General features: G+C 42.1%; 1 protein-coding gene and 1 long non-coding RNA gene across 7 annotated transcripts in view; one reads left to right on the forward strand and one right to left on the reverse strand.

Annotated features, from left to right (window-relative positions):
* Positions 1 to 18217, reverse strand: part of cep112 (centrosomal protein 112) — a 137846-nt gene that overhangs the window by 24584 nt on the left and 95045 nt on the right. For all 6 annotated transcript variants that reach the window (XM_004558319.4, XM_076883145.1, XM_076883142.1 and 3 more), the window contains 2 exons: positions 11626 to 11688; positions 5974 to 6123 (listed from right to left, as the gene is read on the reverse strand). In XM_004558319.4, the coding sequence (XP_004558376.3) occupies positions 5974 to 6123; positions 11626 to 11688 (213 nt within the window). The remainder of the gene's footprint in view (positions 1 to 5973; positions 6124 to 11625; positions 11689 to 18217) is intronic.
* LOC105941075 (uncharacterized) lies at positions 12760 to 17055 on the forward strand. The gene is made up of 3 exons (XR_001167703.4): positions 12760 to 13136; positions 13603 to 13690; positions 16662 to 17055. It is a non-coding gene; the product is annotated as an uncharacterized LOC105941075 (long non-coding RNA).

The raw sequence follows: 18217 nt of genomic DNA on the forward strand, positions 1-18217 counted from the left end.
GCCCGACATCGCGATTAGTAGGATGCCACTGTATGGGTGTACGGTGTTCAAAGGCCAATATACCGAGCAGAAGGCTTCCACATGGGGCTTCACGGTGCCAAACTCCCTCCTTAAATTTCAGTCTAGAGTTATTTACCACATTTTAATATGACTACACTGTATATGGGATATTACTCATAAAAAATGACATTAGGGAGAAAGGTGAAGGTACCATTTATGACACTCGAGCTTTCTAATGAATGCGCTTCCGTTTATTCTGCTCATTTGATTTGCATATTTTGCAAAAATTGAGTTTGAGCCAAAAAAGAAAATATTAAATAAAACAACAAGCTAAAAGTAGGTTCAGTTCAGCAGATTTAGAGGCTGAGTCTGCTCATTATCCTGGACCAGGGCACCGTCTGCAACTGTTTGCAACACACACTTCAACATTTAACCTATTTGCGACTCAAGCAAAAATGTGCCTGGGAAAGCAAAGCTAAGCGCCCCGTCTGCAACAACATGGCAAGCAGACAGACACTAAAGCTCGCCCTATGTACGTACGCACACACATAGCACGCTCCCACGCACACACCGCACGGATACACTACTCCACCTAAACGTCATGTGTACGAAAAAAGGAAGATAATGAGCATACTTAACTGTACTGCCGCTGTTCTAAAAAAAGGGTTTATAAGATACAAAGGTCTCTGCAGTTAACACCCACATTTAAGAAGTCCAAGTACAGTAGAGCCACAGAGGGAGCTAAATTCAGGCTAGAAACGGCAGAATGGGGCTGGCGAGGAAAAGAAAAAAGAAAAAGGGACATCTGATCTGGTGCAGCATGCATTCAGAACAACTGTTTTGGGATTATCCCAATTCAAATGCACGGCTAACTTTGATGTTATTTTCTTCCCCTCCCATTGTCTGAAGCCCCTCGCTCTCTTCATAATCCGAGCCCTTTGAAGTGAGCAGCGTGGAAACAATGTCAGCAGGCGACACACTCCCTCCGATGGCCCACTGACAGCTCTCCACCATCTCTTTCTTTTTTTTCTCCCCTGCTCTTTCCTCCTTTCGTCTCAATCCTCACACGTCCTCCGTCGTTTCCCTTTCTTCTCCTTCACTGTATGGGATCTCAACCTTCTCTTTCAAGATCACAACAAATCTTTGTTTTACGTCTTTACTTTCTCTCAGTTTATTTGATGTTTGTCTAATCTTACTTTCCTCTCCCCCGTTCACTTCTCCCCCTCACGTCTGGCCTTTAATAAGCAATTCAACCATTAATTAGAGCCTCGTTAGCAGGTGGTTAATACACGGGGATCATAATAATGAGCACACAGATAATGGAAACAGAAAGCTGCCGTCTCCTCCAAACAGAGATGCTAAGGCCCGTGTCTTGTAAAACCGCACACAACGGGGAAGTCGGCACGTGCGTGTTACTGTGTCATGTTGCACTTAGATTACAACAAAAGCACGATGTGATCTACAAGTGTTGCATGCTACAGTGCGACACAGACAGTAACCAATTCCTTAATCAACATGTCACCATGTATGTGAGCGTTTGGCCAGTAATTGAATCACATAAGAATTCTTCTACAGTTCTGATGTTTAATTTAGACACTGAGCGAACAATGTGGAAATGTATCCAATGTCGCAAATATTTTTTTTTTAAATCAAACACCTTTTAAGACTGAAATGATTTCCACAGCAGACCAACCAGCCATCAATTTTTGCAATGCTTCCTGATTTATCTCTGCCAGAAGTGAATGTCTTTATGATGCAAGCCAGATCTTAGTCTGTTTGACTTATAGGAGTGGTGCTGTCTTACTGAGACTCACTGAATACTTAAGGTTTTGATATGCGTCTGCATCCGCAAGTCTGCTAGGGTCTGAATGATTGAAATTTCATCATTAGACGATGAGCAGAAGAGTCCATGTTGATAAAAACTCTTTGTGATGGAGAGGACTCGCCCACAGAGACTCAGTTACAATGCAGTAACTGTCCATGTGCCCTTCAGAGGAAGCATAACGGGAAGTACTACTCGGGTGTCCCTGTGCCTGTGTGCAAGAGTATACTATAAGGCTTTAATGAACAGAGTTAACTGTACGGTAGCTGATAATATGCTAGCAGCAGACCTCTACTGACGTCATATTTTTTGTTTTGCTAATGCCAGCTCTTTATCAATCCCCTTTGGGGTTGCAAAGAAGCGCATCTGGCGCAATAGTCTACCAAAGCAAGCATGTGGAGCTACCTGTTGTGGTGACCCCTTGTGGCAGGAGAGGAGCTGAAAGTCACTTTTTGAATGTCAGCACTTTACCAATTTCACACAGGCCTCAACAGCTAAAACATTTTCCTGCACGTCTCTTTTCCTGCCAGTTCTCGCCATATGTCCTTACACTTGCCCCATGATGACATGAAACATTGGTAGTGGTGCTGAACTTGTTGTAGGGTCGAAAGCATGATTCACAGACACTGTCACCCAGCACAGTGAATGATGAACTTTCCCTGAATGTGATTTGAAAGTTTCTTTTTCATTCAAATGTTGCAGCTACAAATTCCAGGGACGTAAACTCGTGTAACGCTTGCTAATTTGGAGTTGTATGGCGATGCCAGTGATGTTCTTTGGAGTCAGCACTTAATACACTGGATGACATTTTAATATTATTATCATTACTGCTGATATTAGGCACTTCCACAGGTCTCTTTGCTGTTTTATCATTAAGTCCTAACTAATCTAGTACACGGCTGAGATTGTATAAAGTTATGAATAACACCTGCAATTATATTTCAATAACTGATGTTACCAATTAGACATTTTAATACATAAAGCCCTGATATTTTGTAAAGTATAATTGGAATTCGTCCAAACGGGGCTGCATGGCGTCAATGCGTTAGCGCGGTAAGCTTGTTAAAGCGTTAGCGCCGTCCAGTCCCTCGCTAACGGAGATTTGCCACATTAATGCGGTTATGGTGTTAACGTCATTTTGACAAGATTAATGCTGACAGCACTAGTAATTTAATAAATAATCCAGCAGTAAGAAGTCGCTCATTCAGGTGTCACCTGTTTGTAAAATTTAAATAGTTTTATTTAAAAAAAGGTACTTTTAAAAGTTCTTTTTAAGGATCAGTGGAAACATTTCAGTAAGCAAGACTCAAGACGGTATCAAATTCATTTGAATAAATGTCGAGTGTCAGTGAATGTTGAGTTGTTAGGTCAGTTTCTACTGTACTTCTTAATGCTGTTGCATTAAAAAAAAAACTTCCTGAAGTTTTATTGTATCATTGTATCATAAGAATGAGTGTAAGGGAAGTAAAGATATATCAGTCCAGACAGAAACTAAACAGGGCTTTGCTGATGTATCTGGACTCAAAGGACTACAACGAGCCTTTACCGTTAGTCACATATGGATAAAAATGACAACACAATAATTGAGTGTGGGGGCCGGACTAGTAATTTCATAGAAAACAGGTTGCTTTTGTGCACGTCTGAGCGAGGAGGGCCTGGGATTCCAGGGCCTGGAAGGAGAAGAGCTCTGAAGAGAGGCTCACGGACCTGCCTCTTTACTATATGAGACAGCTCCAGCCACAAACAGACAAGGTTGTGTTTGGAAATATGTCCTGATCCCAGACACAACAAGTCTTTTTAAAGTGAGCCACACCCAGTCAACTGCTACTTCAACTGCACTCCATTCAGCTTCTGGGAAGAAGAGGAATACAAGAAGCCGATTCCTTAAAAGAAATCCACATGGATCAGGGAAAAGGATTAACACATCTCTCTTTTTTTTTATTAATATAAAACATTACATTTTTTACAGAAGCAAAAGAGAAAAAAAAAAGAGTAAAATGTTAAAAGAAATGTGCCAAAGTGTAAAGTTTAACAGTAAAAGGGATTGTCAGGAATGATAAAGAGGGGCTATGACTTAAGACGTTGGGTGAAACAGAGAGATTTATAAGATTCAGCCAGACACAGAGCACACGAGCCACTTAAAGTCACTATGGAGTTTGCAGCGAGCCATAAAAATGACAGAGCACATGCATACAAACAGGCAGTGCGCTTTAACTAAAGAAAAGCGTCCCGTGTCTACTCTATAAAAGTGAAATCCAGACGAGGCTTTTTTAGAGCACGACGTTTACTGACATACCCCCAGTTCTGCTGGTGTAAAGATACTTTAGATATACCAAACACTGCAAAGACCACTGAGAAGAGGAACTGTGTGACTGCTGGGACTTTATCATCCTCTCTTAATAATGCATTATCAGGGATTGTAACATCTAGTCCTTTTACTGAATCAGAATGAACTATTAAAGTGGCTGGCACTTTGGACAGAAGCTCCTGTATTTTTTGTTAGTGGTAACCTCCATCATAGTTAATAGTGTATTTACATTTACTGACATAAAAAGTAAGTTCAGGTTTTTGTGAGGGTTTGGTTACTCAAAACGCTTCTCCTGCCAAGCATCCGTCCTGAGAAAACATTCCCAGATTGGTTGGTGAGCGGTCGCTTGCTGTTACTAAGTGAAACAGGTCTCAAAGAAATATACAAGAACGTCCTTGCCTGGTTGCCTATTGATTGTGTTGAAGACACCAACTTGTTTGCAAACACTTGCAAACTGCTTGTCGAAGCTGTAGTGAAACTGTGAACAGTGAGGCCCAAACTTCCAGAAACTACCCACCAACTAACTGAGGAACACACATTTTTCCTTAGCAACCAGAGGCTGACAACCTGTCTCTAGGACTTGTGACAAAAGTGTAATATCTGTTATAGCAGCTAAAAATGTAACTGAAAACAATAATATTGACTATAAATTCAGGTCTGTTAGTGAACTAATTATAGTTTAGAAATTTTAGGAAATATGTATTTTATAAAATTCCTTCCATTTTTTCTACTGCTTACTTGCCTCGCTTCTGTCAGTCTGCCCCAGGGCAGCTGTGGCTACAACTGTAGCTTGCCTCCACCAGTGTGTGAATGTGAGAGTGAATGAATAGTGGAATTGTACAGCGCTTTGAGGGCCCCGAAAAGCGCTATATAAATGCAATCCATTATTATTATTACTGTTCCCAACCTGGCTAAGAGACAGAATCTCTCCAGTGTGCCCTGGGTCAGGACTGGGATCTCCTCCCAGTTGAGCATGTCCAAAGCACCACGTTCAGGAGGCATCTGAGTCACATGTCCAAACCACCACAACTGGCTCCTATCAGTGCAGACAAAAATTGGCACTACCCTGAGCACCTCTGGGTGACTGAGATCCTTACCATATCTCTAAGTCTTGGCCTAGACACCCTTTAGAGAAGGATGATTTCTGCTGTCTGTATCTAAAACCATATTCTTTCAGTCCTTTGCCAGAGCTTCATACCCTTAGCCACAGGTGAGGGGAGGAATTTTAAATCGATTGGCTTCACCTCAGCTTTCTCTTTTCCACAGACAGTAAAAGTGTCTGTATCACTGCAGATGTTGCACCAATCTGCTTGTCAATTTCCTGTTCCACTGTCTAATCTTAAGCAAGTCTATAAGACACTTGAACTCAACTCATTCCCAACTCAAAGTGGGCAATCCACTCGTTTCTATTTGAGAACCTTGGCATTGATTATTGAGGTGGTAATTCTCATGCAAACCACTTCCTACTCTCTCATTTTTTAAAATTATAACGCTCATTCGATTAAGTAACATGAAAGCAGTGTTTCTCAAGCTCTTTCGTCTCTATACAACAATACGGGGACTCATCATATCTGGTGTGTTCAAATTTAAACTTCCAACCCTAACAACTGTCACAAGACAGAGTCGGAACACTGCAGTATACCACTGAAAGCTTTAATAATACAGAGTACTGCTGGACCACACACCTAATAAATGGACACAAATGATTAAAGCTGCTTATAATGAGACCTGTAGAGAAGGGGCATGTGCCACCTTGCATACTTGGATCATAGAATGTGAAGAAATACCTGTTGCTCAGTGCTGAGTGATGTAATTATTAAAGTGTGTGGTTTCCAACACTGACCTTGTGGGTCTGATCGGCACGGTGGGTTACTGTCTTTCTTTCCTCTTCCCAGCGAGCACTGGCCTCTTTTAGCTGCTTCTCCATTGCTGTCTGCAGACGTATCGCCTCCTCCTTTGAATCACATACAGACGTCTGTAGCTCCGCAATTAGCTGTGGGCAAGAAAAGTCAGGTTTTTGACTGATCCTCAAGTGTGTGCAGGACTGACAGAAACTTAAGAGAAGTGGCAGTGACTAAATAAGATCATAACTTGGCTTGCTTGCACTTGGGAACCATTTTTTTTCCTAGTGCAAAGTTAACTTGGAAGTTCTATGTATTTCTATGCTTATGTTTGAAACAAGCGGCATAGTAAAGCGATCAAAGAGAGAAAAGCCTGTTGCCAGAAGCAAAATGCAAAATACGTTCGCTTAACAAAATGCTGTTCTGATTCGTTTCATTTCACTGGGCTTGCAAAAAAAGACTAGTATCAGATGGAAAATGCATTTTGCATTTGCCATGGCTTGGGAAGGCAGTAACAATCACCTTGAAAGACCGCTTTTCCCAGAGTCTCGTGTCTTCTTTTTTGTTTTTTGAGACGAGACAGAAGACACAAAGAAGAGAGAGAGAAAGCGCAAGAGTGAGAAAGAAGAGGGAGTTAAAAAGAAATAGACAGGAAGGAAAAAACAACTTCCTTTTTGAAGAGCGGAGTGACTTTGTGTTGGTGAACTTGCGGTGCACACCAAGATGAAAAGGAAGTGTCTTGGCTTTGAAAACCTCCAGTCAAAATTAACATTCTATTTAAGCCACTGTCAGAGAAAGGCAGAGGAAAGATGAGAGAGTAAGAAAAAAAGAGAGAGAAAGAGAGAGGGAAGGGAGAAAGAGAAAGAGGTGAGGAGGAGGAAGGAGGGTATTGCTGCTGCTTTGGGCTAGACAGATAATTGTTTACCATGTTCAAACCCTGGAGGACTAGCCCCGCTGGAATCTGCACATTGTGTGGGAGTATGGGAGCTAAAGCGGCGCGGGTCGACCACAGACAGAAAGAGACGGCAAGGGCGAAGGGGGGTGGAGGGGTGCTAGGGAGATTAGACTTATTTAGTCAGTGGGACAGCCACATGAAAGCAACAAATGACACATCATTATGTGAACATCATTTCTGGTCATAATAATTATTTTGCAATATGGATTCCCTGCATTTGCTGGTCTTCAGCCCCGGGGCAGTGGCGGCACTCCAAACTAGTAAACTCAGCTGTCTGTCTTGTTACTCCTGTATATATATATTTATATACACACACACACACACACACACACACACACACACACGCACACGCACACACCATAGCACCTTTTTCACTCTCTGATAGGCAGCCAGGCCTTTTTAAGTCTATAATTGGTCTGGTGAGACTTGCCTATTTTCCCAGCCTGCTAGCATCTCTGTTTAGGGCTAAAGGAAGGCTTGCCTCCTCATGAACCTGAAGTATGGAAAAAAAGAAAGGAGGACAGAAACGAGTCTGTTTACCCACCTGTTTACAAACAGGTGGGTAAACAGGCTACCAGAGGAGAAAGGCTGCTCTGTAATGATACATGAAAAGAACACAAACACTTGTAAGTGCGAAAACTTGGTGGCTGATGCTTAATTTGAGTTGCCCGTTTCCTTTGATAATGATTCCAGTGATTTGACCCCGCCAGCAAAAAAACAGTGTAAACGATAGAACATTTCACTTATTGCCTCTTTGTTTGGTAGCATTTCTGCCATAACTGCAGGCGTTCTCCAACAAAGTGTAGCTGTGTTAGCCCCATAAAGCCTGAAATATGAAACAATTGCCACAAAATTCTTAAATTTCATATCTGACTTTTAATTTTGCGACATTTTCTTAAAAAGTTGCTTAAAAATGCATGGTGTTATTTATTCATCACACTGATGATGTAAAAGTCTCAGAACCTCCCAAAAAACTATACCAAATATGACATACTTGTTGTTAAGTTACAGCTTTTAGGCACCAAGTATGTTTTTGGAAAAGAAAAAAAAAAATCACGAAATTTAGAATTTTTCCAATGTATAAACAAACCAAAAGCATTTTTTTTAGGGGGGGGGGGGGGGGGAACGCAGTGTGAAAAAATAAAGTCAGCATGAAAAGATGATGAGCTGGTCCGGATGTTTCTAAACAAGAAAAGGAAGACACAGAGATTCTGGGCCGGAGCAGTGTCTAGCTGTCTGTCTGAGGTTAAATACTATTATTTTTCTATTTGTATATTCAGTACTGTGTTTTGAGCTACGAGTGCACTTGTTGCCAAACGCATTGGTCTGATTGGTCAGAACTGTTTATTCAGAAAAATCAAGCTTGGTCCAACGAAATAAATTCTGCAATTTAATCAAGTGAAATCACGAGATCTGTGTGTGTGAACAGCTGCATTAAGAATAGGTGAGTGCAAAAAATATTTTCAATGCACATAATATTTGCATGAATTTGTGTCTTCAGTCTGCGCAACCTCCCAACCCTCCAGCTTAGGCTTGAAAAGATGAACAAACAACTAAACTTATGTAAAAATGTCCACCAAAGTGGAGATAATGTATAGTGCTACTTTTGGCCAAAAGACATATCAGCATAAACACCTCATACTAACTGTCAAACACATGTGAAGGGGTGATGATTTGGGCTTGTTTGGCAGTCACAGGACCTGGGCACCTTGAATACACTTGAGTCAAATGTGAGAGTCCGAACTTCTACCTGATTCATATACTTGAAATGTGACGGGACCTTAAGAGAGCTGTGCATAAATGAATGCCTACAAACCTCAATGAAATGAAGCAACACGGTCAAGAGGAGTGGGTAAAAATTCTTCCACAAAGATGTGAGAGGCCGAAAAAGCCGTGCTGTTAAAGTTATTGCTGGTAAAGGTGGTGAGGCAGCTGAACAAACCTGATGAATGTAAGTCTTTCAACTTACCGGCTGACATTTGACTGGTGCAGCTTCGAGAGCAAATATTAATTATTATCCAAGGCTAGAAAAGATAAGGAGAATAATTGTGTGCAAATTTGAAGCCTGATAAAATGTTCTGACTTTTCAAACCGGAATGAAAAAGGGGCTGCAGAGAGTTGTGTGAAAAGCTTTTCTTTTCGCATGACCGTATTTGCCAGCTAGATATTAATTGGCCAGCAAGTTCACAAAGAAACTTCAGAGCTTTTTTTCTTTTTCCTAGAAACCAGTTGTCTCCTGCATTACTGGAAATGAATATGCTGAGAGTTGTGAAAGAGAGCAAAAGCTCTACTAACAATCAATACAGAAAAGAACCCAAAGTTTAAACAGTGCTGACACATTTCGATTTTGTTTTGATGTGAAAATGTCTCCAAAGGAATAAACCCTGCAGCTGGTCAGTAAATTCCTAAAAGGTCACAGAAAAGCACAGTAAAAGAAAGAAAGAAAGAAAGAAAGAAACAAACAAACCCCCAACATTGTGTTTAAATAAATGAAATAATTTTACATATTAATTTCAACCTGTCCTGAACCGTGCCGCCCAGAGAACATTCCCTCCACCTCCCACCTACTTGCGGTCAGGGATAAAGTAATGATCTATCAGCACCAAGACTACCACCCACTGTAACCTGACCATTAAGTGGGCCCTGTTTAGTTCACAGGTCACCCAGGAGGACCACTCGCAGCTAGGCGCTTAACACACAGGACTGGGTAGGAGACACTAATTAGGAGAGCTGTGTATTGTGTGTGTGTGCGTGCCTGATTGAAAGAACCAGAGCACGGAGACAAAAGCAGGGAGATAATATACAGAAGAATAGGATCTGCACTTCTGTGCGTATGTTTGTGTGTGTGAATGCAAAGAAACATACATATCAGGCCCCCTAGGATAATGCATGGCATGGTATGTTTTTAATTGGGCTATTAGCTATGCAGCTGAGCTCTAGAGCGATGCTCCCTGTCAGACACTGAGGGGTTAACAACTGGGGTTAGCCTTTGAGGTTCAAAGACCTCTTGTTTACATTTGACTGAGTTGCTCCAAGGGGTGGGGGGGGGGAGGGAAAAAAAAAGCCTTCTTGGTTCCACCTTTACCTTTTAAAACAAAGTCGCCCAAGCCCACAACAAATGCTCAGAAATACTCACGCATATTAACATGTTTGCACAGAACCCACTCCTTTAGCATAACCTTTATGTAACCGCTCGCATCAACAGCGGTGTTGAGTTCTGCGCTCTGGGACCATCTTCTAATGTCAGCGAGTGTTGTTTGTTAAACTTATGCCAGCTCTGTGTCCCCAAACCAGAGGATTAATCACTTGTTGCTCGTCTGCGGCGGCCCTGCACCCTCCAAAGCGGGCAGAGGCTAAACTTTCGCACAGCACCCAACTCCTTTTGAAGTTGAGCATTGTGTAACCTAATAAGCTACCGTTTTTCCTCACAACATCTGCTTGTCAACCCCGCTTTCAACTCGGAGCCTCTGCCAACCAACCCGAAATGGGGGAGATTTAAAGAGGAGAAGAAAGAAAGAAAGAAAAACAACAACCTTCTCCTCCCCCTCGTCACCCTCCCCCCCAGCCTTTTTGAATCTCCTCTTTGGGTAACGAGGTGCAATTACGGCCAAATGATTGTAATATTTTAGCCTGCTACATAATCAAGAAGAAACCACTTTTCTTTTTGTAATGTAAACACTACTTAGGGTGTTTTTGGATCTTTGAACTGGTGAGGTGAAAGCTGCCAGAACTTTCTGAGACGTCGTGCTGAATGGCAACGTGTGTCCGAGGAAGTTATATCTGTTTGGACAGAAGAATTAACTCGATTTCATGTGGCCTAAGGACACAAGAAGTAATGTTAAACACATTTCCTGGATTTGAAGTGTAGCCAGGTGATGGACAGACAGGTATGGTATATGAAAAGGACTTTCACCGATATGTTTTCAAGATGTTTCGCCGGCTTAACAGTTTGCTCGGGCTGTGTAGCTCCCATGAGAGAGCCGTAGTACACTTGGGGGCCGCGGCAGCATCACACAAAGAGCTGGACTGCTTGTGTTTTTGCAACTCTTTTTCTTTTTTCTCCCCCTTTTCTAAATCCTGGTGATTGTCCTGTGGGAGGAAAAATCTCTTAAGAGAGTGCCAAGATATTTTATACCCGGGGAATTGTGGCCACTGGGGGGCAGCTGAACAAACTTAAAAGACACAATTGATATATTAATGTTTGGCAAAAGTTTCCTGGATTTGTGTCTGATCACCACATGAATGTAAGTGTAGTGGTTGCACTCATTCCAGCCCTTTCAACTCATGTGTCGGTGTTTGATTGGTGCAGCTTTCAGAGAGCAAATATTAATTCTAATCTAAGGCTAGCAAAGATAAGGAGAAGAATTGTGTGTAAATTTGAAGCCTGATAAAAATGCTCTGACTTTGGACACAGGGATGAAAGAGGGGCTGATAAAAGTCAGATAGCAAAGCTTTACAAATTTCACTCTAATATGAACTTTCGTGCTCTGGCACTGACACGAATGTTCTGCGTGCACTCTCTCGTACATTTGCGCCCGTGCACATGTGCTTAAGAGAAAAGGCCATGGCAGCTTGCAGTGTGTGTGTGTGTGTGTGTGTCACCACCTTTCCCCCATCAGTACATTTTGTCTGTTCCATCACATAGTCGAGTAGAAAAACAAGAATATGAAATGAAAGGGCAGAAGTGAAAACTGATTACCTGGGCAGATTTGGCAAGCTTCTGACTGTACTCCCTCTCAATCTGCTTCAGCCTGCTGTTGGTCTGCAAGGAGAAGAAGGGAGAGGAGAGTGTGAGAAAGAGATATGCAGACGGGCAGGTTGAGGGACACAAAGAGAGACAGGGTAGTGAAATTCAATCTTCCGTTAGGAAGTGCACAGAGACACATTACCCTCCCAACCTAACCATCCTCTCACACACACACACACACACTTTTGTGCTGACCTCTGCCTCTTGGCAGTGTGTCCCTGTTGAGCACGCCTGCGGCCCCTTGGCTCCGCGCCACTCCCAGCGCTCATGTGTGCCAGCAGGTAGTGATGGGCACAGTGCACAGTGGGCACCACTCCCCTTTGATCCCCTGCCAACAATTCATCACTTAACAAGACGAGGGGCTACGGTGAGGGGTGGGGGAATTAAAATGTTGCTGCCAATTAGCTATAGGGTAAGAAAAAAAAAAGCGAGGGAGACATTTGAGAGAAGCTGGGAAACTAAACAGGGCGGAGACAGAATAGAAGTGAATGGCGATTGTTGCTGGAAGTTTAGTGAGCGTTGCTCGTCTCTTTTGTTTTCCGTTGTTTCTCTATGGGAAGCTAGCCAGCTGGAAGCAAAGGCTGTGTGTTTCTAATGCGAGATCTTTCTCCTTTCAGCTAGCTGTGTTGTGCTGCCAGAGTTTGAATAAGAGGCTGAACTGTGGAGTGAGATAATTAGGTGTGAAGTGCTGGAATTCTACAGGGACATCAGTAGCGGCCTGTATGGACGTGGATGTGGTCCATACAAGTACTAAGGAAACACTAAGGGTTGAATTAATGGGGGACAGAGGTCATTATGTGAAGGCCAGGCAAAGCTTTTCAGTGGACGAGGATTAAACTTAAGTCTCACATTCTGCTGTAAAACTACAGAAATCAGCATTTATATGCTATATATTATTTAGACGCTTCAGTTGCTATGCCACTAAAAAAGGGGCCACAGTTTAATATATTTCTTCTTCTAAATTCCTGAAAAACACACAACTGTAAACCATCAGCCATGCAGAGATGTATTCAGAAAGTTATTCTAAACTGTAGTAAACATGATTCTCTCTCTTTTGCGCACACAAACACTTACTTGACTCTCCTGACAGCCACTGACAGACAGACAACTCATGAACAAACACTGCTCCGCTGAACACTCCCACTCACAGCCATCAACACCTGAGCTGCGTTTGGACTCCGCACCCCTTCCAAACACTTCCTGACAAACACGGCCGTCCGCTCTGAACGGACACACCTGTCACCACGGAAACACAGAGCCATCACCAAGGATACAAGCCCTGTCTTCCTGCGCCAGGACTCTTTGAGTGGCGGCCCGCTTGTCCCCAGGGGCCCTAAAGCAGCTGATGAGAGCGCGGAGGACAAAGGAGGGCGTAGGAAAGACGAGAGAATGAACTGTCTGTGCGAAAGGGAAACAAATGGAGTTCTTTTTTTACATTTTCTGTCTCAGCTCTGCTCCATATTGTGAGTGACTCTGTTATAATAACGAATATTTGTGTATTGTTCGTGTTCTATATTTAGAAAAATTTAAAAAAAAGATGAAAGAAGAGTCTTAAATGTATCTATTTCTCCATTTACACATAATCGTCTCTACAGTTAATTTAGGTGATGTTTATACTGCACAATGTGAGACTGTAGGTTCACATGTACATGGGTTTAAATTTACAGTGTGTAAAATTTTCACAGCTAGACCAAGAATCAAGTTGACGTCAGTAGACTGCAAAGTGCAGTAAACTGAGTTGTGTTTTCTTGCCCCTCGAACATGTTTTCAACAGCCAAGAGATCAAAAACATTAAATTTAAACTGCACCCCATAATGGCCCCAGCTGGCTGGAATGTTTCTATTACTGCTTGGAGGCGATCCAGATTCAGTCCACTGTTTACCTCAGCTGTCAATGCTGGATGAGTAGTGTCCACCTTTATTTACTCAGGAGGAAGCCGGGAATCTTTGTCAAAGGACTGTAATATAATTTGATGAGTCCGTGAAACTCACTTCTGACCCACGACAGTCACACTGAGGTGAGTTGTTGAAGATATCCTGAACTACTGGTAAGCGCTGCTATTAGCCTCTGTTAGCTGCTGCTAACTGCCTTTAGTGAAACTTTCTTTGAAGTGGACTCAGACACTTGGCGAATAAACTCTCATATGAATCTAATTAAACTGTTTATCAGAAGGAAAAAACTGAAACTGGTTAGCACTATTGCCTCAGCAAGAAGGTCCTCAGCAGGTTTTCCCTGTTTGTGTAGGTTCTCTCCAGGTACTTGGGTTTCATCCAACAGGTCAAAGATATGGGAGAGTGGGGTGAAGGTAACAGGTGATTTTAAATTGTCAATAGGTGTGAATGTGAGTGTGAATGGTTGTCTGTCTGTCATTGTTAGACCTGTGACAGACTGGCTACCTGTCCAGGATATATCCCACCTTTCACCCTATGACAACTAGGATAGGCTCCAGCCCCCCGGCGACCCTGATAAGGACAAGTGGAAAAGAATAAATAGATGGATAAGAAAGACAAGTGAGATTTTTAGGACACTCAAGTCTAACATTAGCTGGTATGATGTTAGCTTGTAACCAGCTGTTGTGGTTTAGCTATTTCTTGTCAAGCGGAGACGGAGTGTCACATGTCTAATCTGCTGACAACAAGGAGTTGTGACAACACTGGGAATAAATAAGCATGTTTATGGACATTTTTGCCCTGACTTTATATTATGAGATAAGGCTTGAGATGCAAAGGAAGAGTATGACATTTTACACAGATGCCAGTGGTGCTGTCTCTTTCCTTCGTGGTTTTGGTGAAGATGACCCCTCCCCCGATGATAAAACATAGATATGATCCTTTATAACTTCAGCCTGAAAATGCAGGTGTCTCTACATAAAATGCGATCAGTTGGAAGGGAGCTGTCCTACCTGGTCACTGTATTCAAATATAGTAAGGGAACATGGCAGCCTTCACAAACCAATGCCAACCAACTCCCATTTATTTTTAATACATTAATTATAAGTTTGAGAATGAATCAATTTGTTGGAAGATCTAATTACACACTATATCTCCTTATTTTCCATTAAATGACCTCAAATTACTGACTGTACCTTTAGCATGTGGTCATACTGACACACAAACAGGCTCAGATTTTTTATAAAATCACAAAGAGCTTGCTACTAACTTATTCCTTTTACCTGAAGTCACTCGGGGGATTTCAGCAGGAAGTATTATAAAAAAGTATTTAAAAAAAACTTCAAACATTATAAACCTCTACCATCTAAACACACATAAAAATGGACAGAAGTAGAAGAAAATATGGATAGTACACGCAGTGAAAAATACCCCATTTGGACTGTGACAAATACAAAGGGAAAACAGTGCTAAATTAAAAGCCCATCCATATGTGTGTGTCTGTGTGAGTGTGTAAGAACTTTCAAAGAGAGTACCTGCGCCCTGCCAAAGGCATTTTTGCGCTGAAGGCACTTTGAGGCTGTATCAGGCTCTTCAATCGCCTCTTAATCCTAGCGGTGTGGAGTGCAGCTGCTTTGAAGTGTGTTCGTCTTTGTGTGTGTGTGTGCGTGCGCAGATACCAGTGTGTGCTAAAGAAAGTGGAAGTAGATCTGAAGGTAAGGCATGCACCGCTTACCAGGACTTAATTAATAATCTGCAATGGGAAGCAGGCCAAACACACACATAGACACGGGCACACATGGATACATGGGCACACTTAAAAAGGATGGGGACATGAGTGGCACAAAGAAAGCGAGGGGGGGGGGGGGGGGGGGGGGGGGGGGGGGACTTTCTCTCACACACTTAACGATACGCACACAAGTCACACTTATTCAAACAGACACAGCAGACAAACAGGATGCATGAAGGCCAAACACACATCCAGAGTTTGATCTGTTGCTGGAAATGAGATTTGCTCAAGGTGTGCAATCCCTTTGTTCACAACAGACGGCTGTATTCTTGCTAAAGGAGGAAGCAGCTAAGGTAAACATTTCTTAGTGTAATCAATGTAGTCACTGCATGGTAATGTTTGTGTCACAGTTTTCAGCAGTAGAAAACACATCAAATGTTCAAACTTTACTAAATTAACGAATAACGAATTTCATACATGCAAAGCATTTCAAAAAGAAGTTGGGATGTGTTTCATCACCTCTCCTTATAACAAAAATCTCAAAGTGCTTGAACTAAGGAAATCAAAAGCAAAATGGTATCCCATTCCCACAAGTACCTTTTACCTAGACTGTACCGAAGCCAATTTAACACCTGTACTTTCCTTTTTTTTCTTTGAAGCTTTGTTTTTGTGCAGAATGCAGTTTGGTATTGTTTTACTGAAATAAACAATGTCCACACTGAAAAAAAGCTACTGTGGATGACTGCGTAGCTTCTCCCCCCAAAAAAGGAAAAAGCATATTGTTGGAATATATTCCATGAACTGGAGCCTATCCTAGTTGTCAGGGGTAAGAGGCGGGGTACAAATTGGATAGGTCACAGTCTATCGTGGGGCCAACACAGCCAGACAATCATGCTCATTCACAGTCAAGTAATTTAGAATCAACCTAACCTGCGTGTAATTGGACTGTGGGAGGAAACTGGGGTACCTGGAGAGACTCTAAACAGGTACAAGGAAGACAAGCAATCTCGCTCTCTGCGACCTTCTTGCTGTGAGGCAACAGCCCTAACCACTGCACCTCTGTGCACACTACATATTATAACCCTGATGCCTTTCCCAAATATCCATCTAATGCTAATCATTATGCATTGCCAACGTCTAAACTCTTAGCACTGACAACAAGCAAGGAGCTCCATCTCACTAGAAAGAAAGTTTTCCAATTTTTGATTCTTCAGACCTCAGGAAAGTTTTCTGCTTTGCTACTATGCATGTTTGTTTTCTTTTGCATTCGTGCCACATTGTACTTATGGCAGCAAAGACAAACTATGTTCAGTTATTTTTATATGAGTTCCTGAGTCCATGCAATGATTTATTTCTTTTTTGTTTTGCAGTACCGCCTGAGGACCAGATGGTCACAGACAGCCAATATTGGTTTTCAGCCTTGTCCCTTGTGTACAGAGATTTCTCCAGATTCCCTCAATCTTTTAATTACACAATGCACCATAGATGATGAAATTCCCAAATTCTTTGCAATATGTTGCCCAAACAGTCTTTCACAGAGAGGGGTAAACCACTCCCTATCTTTACTTCTAAAAGACTCAGCCACTCTGGGATGTTCTTTTAGCACTCAGTCATGTTACTGACTAACTTGATCCACTGCGAGACATTTCCCACTTTGTTTTTAAGCACGATGTGACTTTTCCAACTTTGTTTTTGCAAAGAATTGCTGTCAACAAGTTCTAACTGAGCATATATTTCAAAGAACTAGAACATTCCTTAGTTTCACCACTTAATTAAAAATGGGGTTTAAATATCTTGCAAATCATTGCATTTGTTTTTATTTACATTTAAAACAGCAATCCCAACTTCTCCAAAAACAAGGTTTTATTTCCAAAATCTCTTCCATCTTGGACAGGATATTGCTTCCATATGGCATTTTTCTGCGATGTGTTTCCAATCATCTCACATTGCTAAAGAGCAATTATGGTTTTCAGCATCGTCCTAAAGCTGAACTCTGACAAAAGGCACAAAACTAAAGTCAATACTTGCTTACGCAAGGATGATATCACAAGACACATCGAAAGGACACAGTGCGGATTCCAATCCGAAAAGTGGTTAGGTAAAAAGCCGGGACGTTACAGTGAGTTACAACATGTTCTCTTAATGGCTGTTGGTGGTTCAACCCTGCATACAACAAGTTGTGTACGACACGCTGGGGAGCAGATTTGTGGGGGTTCGTTTGTTGAAGGAAAGAAAGCGATTTCAAAGAGAAGCTTTTCTCCATTGCTCCACAAAGCCTTCAGTTTTAGTGGCAGCAGTATTTGTAAGCATTCAAAACGATTCTCTGTTCACCGCGCATGACTCTCATAACAATTTGAGTTCAATCTGCTAGTGAGGGAGAGCTGGGAGATGTTATTTGCTCGTTTGTCTGTAATCATTGCTGTCTTGCTGCGCTCGCCTGTGTATCTGCGTGTGCGAGAGAGAGTTGCTGCTGTAATGACAAGAGGCTTTATTTCCATTTCACAGTTTGCCATCACTGCCTGTCAGTAGTGATTCTCTTCATCCCTGCTGCTAACTGTCAGTGCCGCTTCATACACAGCACAGAAATAATGCATCACGGGCACGCACAGGCAGATAAACATACATCAAATACGCAGACACACGCAACATCCCAAATGTTCAGTGATTACACACTCCACCAGCTGGATCTTTATAACAGAAAACCAATTATATCCTTTTGCCATCAGTGTGAAAGGGATTAAAATCTAACCTACATCTTAAGGCTGGGATAAAAAAAAAAGAAGTTTGAGGATTTAAACGCTTCGAATGCTGAATCAGATGCTGAAAGTGTCTCAGTCATGCTTTCTGTGCCCAGATTTGTGCGTTAACTGTTCACAGGCATTGGTCTTAACTTGAGTTGACAGTCAAGCTGTGACTTAACACAAGA

Source organism: Maylandia zebra, linkage group LG4, assembly GCF_041146795.1.
Source record: "Maylandia zebra isolate NMK-2024a linkage group LG4, Mzebra_GT3a, whole genome shotgun sequence".
In the NCBI taxonomy this organism is placed as follows: domain Eukaryota; kingdom Metazoa; phylum Chordata; class Actinopteri; order Cichliformes; family Cichlidae; genus Maylandia; species Maylandia zebra.